This window comes from Harpegnathos saltator, unplaced genomic scaffold, assembly GCF_003227715.2.
Source record: "Harpegnathos saltator strain DR-91 unplaced genomic scaffold, Hsal_v8.6 scaffold779, whole genome shotgun sequence".
NCBI classification, from domain to species: Eukaryota; Metazoa; Arthropoda; class Insecta; order Hymenoptera; family Formicidae; genus Harpegnathos; species Harpegnathos saltator.
Window position 1 is genome coordinate 930,611 of NW_020230625.1, and position 4,390 is coordinate 935,000.

General features: G+C 48.7%; 1 protein-coding gene across 4 annotated transcripts in view; it reads left to right on the top strand.

Annotated features, from left to right (window-relative positions):
- The first annotated feature begins 740 nt into the window (after nucleotides 1-740).
- Nucleotides 741-4,390, top strand: part of MTA1-like (metastasis associated 1-like) — an 18,553-nt gene continuing 14,903 nt past the window's right edge. For 2 of the 4 annotated variants that reach the window (XM_011139024.3, XM_025306379.1), the window contains exons 1-3: nucleotides 746-2,135; nucleotides 3,311-3,378; nucleotides 3,588-3,681. In XM_011139024.3, coding sequence (XP_011137326.1) covers nucleotides 2,021-2,135; nucleotides 3,311-3,378; nucleotides 3,588-3,681 — 277 coding nt within the window. In that variant the 5' untranslated portion in view covers nucleotides 746-2,020. Of the gene's footprint in view, nucleotides 2,136-3,310; nucleotides 3,379-3,587; nucleotides 3,682-4,390 lie in introns of all 4 variants that reach the window. The other 2 variants (XM_025306380.1, XM_025306378.1) reach the window with 2 other exon arrangements.

The window sequence follows — 4,390 nt, forward strand, 5'->3', positions numbered from 1 at the left end:
TCCGACGTAGTATCTAAATGTTCATATGTTTATTTTCGCGTGCAATGCAATGTTTTATTAAAATTATTATTAAAAAGAGCGGGACATCTCTCTTTATATCAATTAATTCAATATCATCTAATATATTATATCTTATTTTATATTATCTTTATTTAAATATTTTATTCATCTTTAGACTGCGCTTTCTCATACATATGATACATGGTCGTAATGTTCTCAGAGCTTCCTGGAAAAGTTGATGTCGCAATGTGCAACATTTTTCATTTGAAACGATTCTAAAAGACATTACAAAATGATACTTGTATATCATTTCCAATTAGTAACTCTTATTAATACGTAATAGAAAATCCACGATTAGCGTATACGCTTAGCACGTATAGTAGAATCTTTTTCTCGTCCATGCAGAGATTGCGAGGATGAACATTTGCCTTGCATTAACAATAACCTATATTTATTGAGAAACTAATAGATAAGAATCAATCAGAGAAAATCAAGTAGAATATACCTCGTACAGAAAAAAGATGATCGGTCGTTTTCCTTTACTCTTTATCTCGAAAAAGTACACTAGCTCTTTTTGGAAACACACTTGCCGTCGTTAATTTGAAAAGCAGGCTGGCCAAGCGAAACGACCTAAACTGCAGGGAAAATAGTGATGCACCAATGGTAGTTGGCATGTCGCGCGCACACCTCGTACGCGCATCGTTATACGTTGCGTCCTGCCCACTTTAGATGGCGTTTAGGCAGTACGGGCTTGTTTTGTACGAGTCGTCGTCGTCGGTCGCATCGCCGGACAGTCGGGATCCGGTAGTGCAGCGTTTGTGTCGTGCGGTTCTTCCTCGTATGCTTGCTTCGTTCGCCAGCTATATCGGCAGTTTTCGGGAGAAGTCCGAGTGTGTTGGTTTTCGTCGCGCGTGCTCGGCATCCGCTCGCTTGTCCGCTCGCACGCTCGTTCGCTCGGCCAAAGGTAGAGACATACGGGGCCGGAGCGAAAAACGCGGGACGCGACGCGTTATCGTGCCCGATCACGGGAGCAGTGGTGCACTGGTCGAGTGTGCGCGTTTCTCGAAGAGGGAAAAAGGTAAGCGAAGTGCACGACTCGTCGTCCGAGGTGGTACGCGGAGCTGGTGGAGGGGCTGTCGGATCTGCAGCCTTGTCTGGTCGTGCGTGTAGCGGCACAGCGCTACTCGCCGAATTAAAATGGCGGGCCTGCTCGGCCTTACGCGCGGAGGTAACGGCCACCGACGATGCTAGTCGCCGACGCCAGGGACACGTGAGGGTGGCCCCGTTGTTGTTGGCTACCGTTGTGCGTGCCGCTTCTGGATATTTTCCCGCGTCCGGGTGCTGTGCGTCGCTTACTCGTGCTGCATACTGTGTTTGCATCGCGCACCGAGTACACCGCCGTAGGAGCATTGCGAGAACGCGGAGGGACGTCGGAGAGAGAGAGAGAGAGAGAGAGAGAGGGGGAGAGAGTGAACGAAAGGCAGAGAGAGAGAGAAGAGAGAGAGCGAGAGCGAGTTTTTTAACACGTAAATAATAGCGTTGCAAGTTTGTGATACTCATTTGCGAGAAAGAGGGCGGACGGGCAGGAGAGAGAGAGAGAGAGAGAGAGTGAGAGAGAGGGAGAATCGTTCAGCGTGTAGACTGAAGTCGCGGGAAAAAGGGAGGGAAATAGGAAGAGAGAAAGAGAAGGAGAGAGAGAGAGAGAGGGGAAGGGAGAAATAGAAAAGGATAAAGATAGAGCAAGAAAGGGCAATATAAAGAAAGAGCGAAAAGTTCAAGGGACAGACATACGAACAGGCACGCAGGAGGACGCGCGGCGGCAGAAACGCAGACAGAACGCATGGACGAAAGTTGATTCGGCAATGGACAAACAATCACGATGAAGTGACGAGCTCCGAAGCGAAGAGTTAACTCTACGACGACGAACACACGACGACGACGACGACGAGTGCGAGTCTGAACGAGAGAGTGCCGTCGTCGGCAACCGATTGTATCACATTTCGGAGGACGAATAGTCTCGATGCCGATGCCGACCGAATACCACGAGAGCCACGGTAACCACGAGAACGCCAATTTCGCTCTCGGGTCCACGCAGGACGCCAGCAACATGACGGCCAACATGTACCGGGTGGGAGGTAAAGTAAAACCGCATGCATTCCGTCGCTGATGTCGACGTCGACGCCGTCGCCGTCGCCGTCGCCTTCGCCGTCAATTCGTATCGTCTCCGAGAAAGAGTGCGCGATTTTAATTAACTTCGAGAAATTAATGTTTGCAAATGGCATCTCGCAATGGCGTCCCCTACATAATACCCTCCGCGCGCCGTGTTCTGTCCCCCCTGCTCCCCCTCCTATCACCCTCCCTCGCGCGCCCCTCTCTTCTTCCACTCTTCATCTGGATTTCCCTCGTACCCTCCATCCCTTCCGATGCCGGCCCCTCTCTTCCCACCTTCACTTCATCCTCCTGCTCTTCCTCCTTCTCCTCCCCCTCCACCTCCCCCTCCTCCTCCTCCTCTTCATCCTCGCTCCCTGGTCCTATACGTACGTTCCAGCTTTTCCTCTCCCCTTTTCCCTCCCGACTCTTCCATTCTTCCTCCTCCCCGGCCCCCTCTGGCTGCCCCCGCATCCGCACAACTGTTCTCTCTCTCTCTCTCTCTCTCTCTCTCTCTGTCTCTGTCTCTGTCTCTGTCTCTCGTCCAGGTCACGCTAATTTCTTGCGCGACAAATCTCTCGCGATCAAAATTGGATCCTGGACGATACGTGCTTACGCGACACGCTACTACACCGTCTCGTCTCTTGTTCCGTCCTATCGACGACGTCATTGCAGGATGTTCGTCGTGCGCTACGCGTCACAGCTTCCTTTCAGCGACGAAGACCAACATTGCCCCTGTACCTTTTCCCCCCTTGCTCTCCCTTCTACGTTGTACCTTTCCCCCTTTACCCCCCTCTGTTCATAGCCTTTTCCACTATGCCCCCTTCCATCCCTCCCTTTCGATTTCGTATTACCGGCGAGGACGTGTATGAGCCGGTCGAAATTTTCGTCCGCACGTCACGGCGGACGACGAAAGATCGTTTCTACAATTAATGATATTTCTAGATGAATCCCACATGGTTCTTCTAGCGAAGGAAAGTTATTATTTTCTTTCGATAAAATGCGTATGTTTAATGGAGATCACGCGAGAAAAAGGGAATAACGCGCGTAGTGGCTCAAAGCGGCTACATGCGAAACCGGAGTTTCGTAATAATAATCCCAACTGCTATGTGATTCTTCTTATTTGCAGCAAGATTACACTAATGTAATTACTGATTCTTAGATTACGTGTATTTCGAAACCTCCACATCGTCGCCGTACCAGATCAGAAGGATAGAAGAATTAAATAAGGTGAGACAGAGAGCTGATAGTTTTACATAACAATTTCGACGCGCTGCTAACAATTATTATTTTTAAGCGTTTCACCTTCCGATACATCAACCTTTTGAGATATGAATATTTATAAGTACATCGCGATAAACACACACACACACACACATACATGTATCTACGTATATATACGTACAGTTTTCAACCTCGACGTTTCCTGTTTTTTTCAGACCCCGAATGGTAATGTGGAAGCCAAAGTCATGTGCTTCTTCAGGCGGAGGGATTTACCTTCTACCTTAATTATGCTCGCAGATAAACATCAATGTAAGTAGCACACGAGTAGCATTCGAGCAATGCGAGTTGGTGTTATTATAAATATTTGTAAATATATGGCAAGTCCGTGTCGGAGTGGAACGCGACTTGAATTTTCCTCGCGACGCTCAGCCAACGCACACGCGCCTTTGCGCGAGGAAGAAAAAGAACGTATTTTCCTTCCTGAGGATATATCAAATACTAGGAATGCCGCTTGTCTCGTGTATCCTGACGAACATTTCCGGGACTCTAGCGCCAAATAGTGTTCCTCGACGATATGTCAATATTGTTCGTCAATAATGTTCCCCGATAATATCGTCGATATAATGTTCGCTCTGGAATTCCTTTCGCGAATTATTCCTCCAGTTCGCGCAGCTCGCGACTGCTCGCTCCGCTCGCTCGCTCGCTCTCGCAGAGCGCATAACGACATACGCGACGCGAAAACGCGATTCTCGGTTGTAACGCGCGTACGAGAGAGATTTTCAGTAATATGTGAGCCGCTGAATTTCACTGCGGAACACGACGAAGTGGACGTTAGTTTTAACATTCGCCGACGTACGTGCTGTGTGTGTGTTGAGAGAGCGAGAGAGAGAGAGAGAGAGAGAGAGAGAGAGAGAGAGAGAGAGAGAGAGATCGATAACTGTGTTTCATAGGTGAGGAAAATTTATCCGCGGATGTTTCATCTCTCTCTGCATACGCGACGAAGATTCTGGCCGCACTT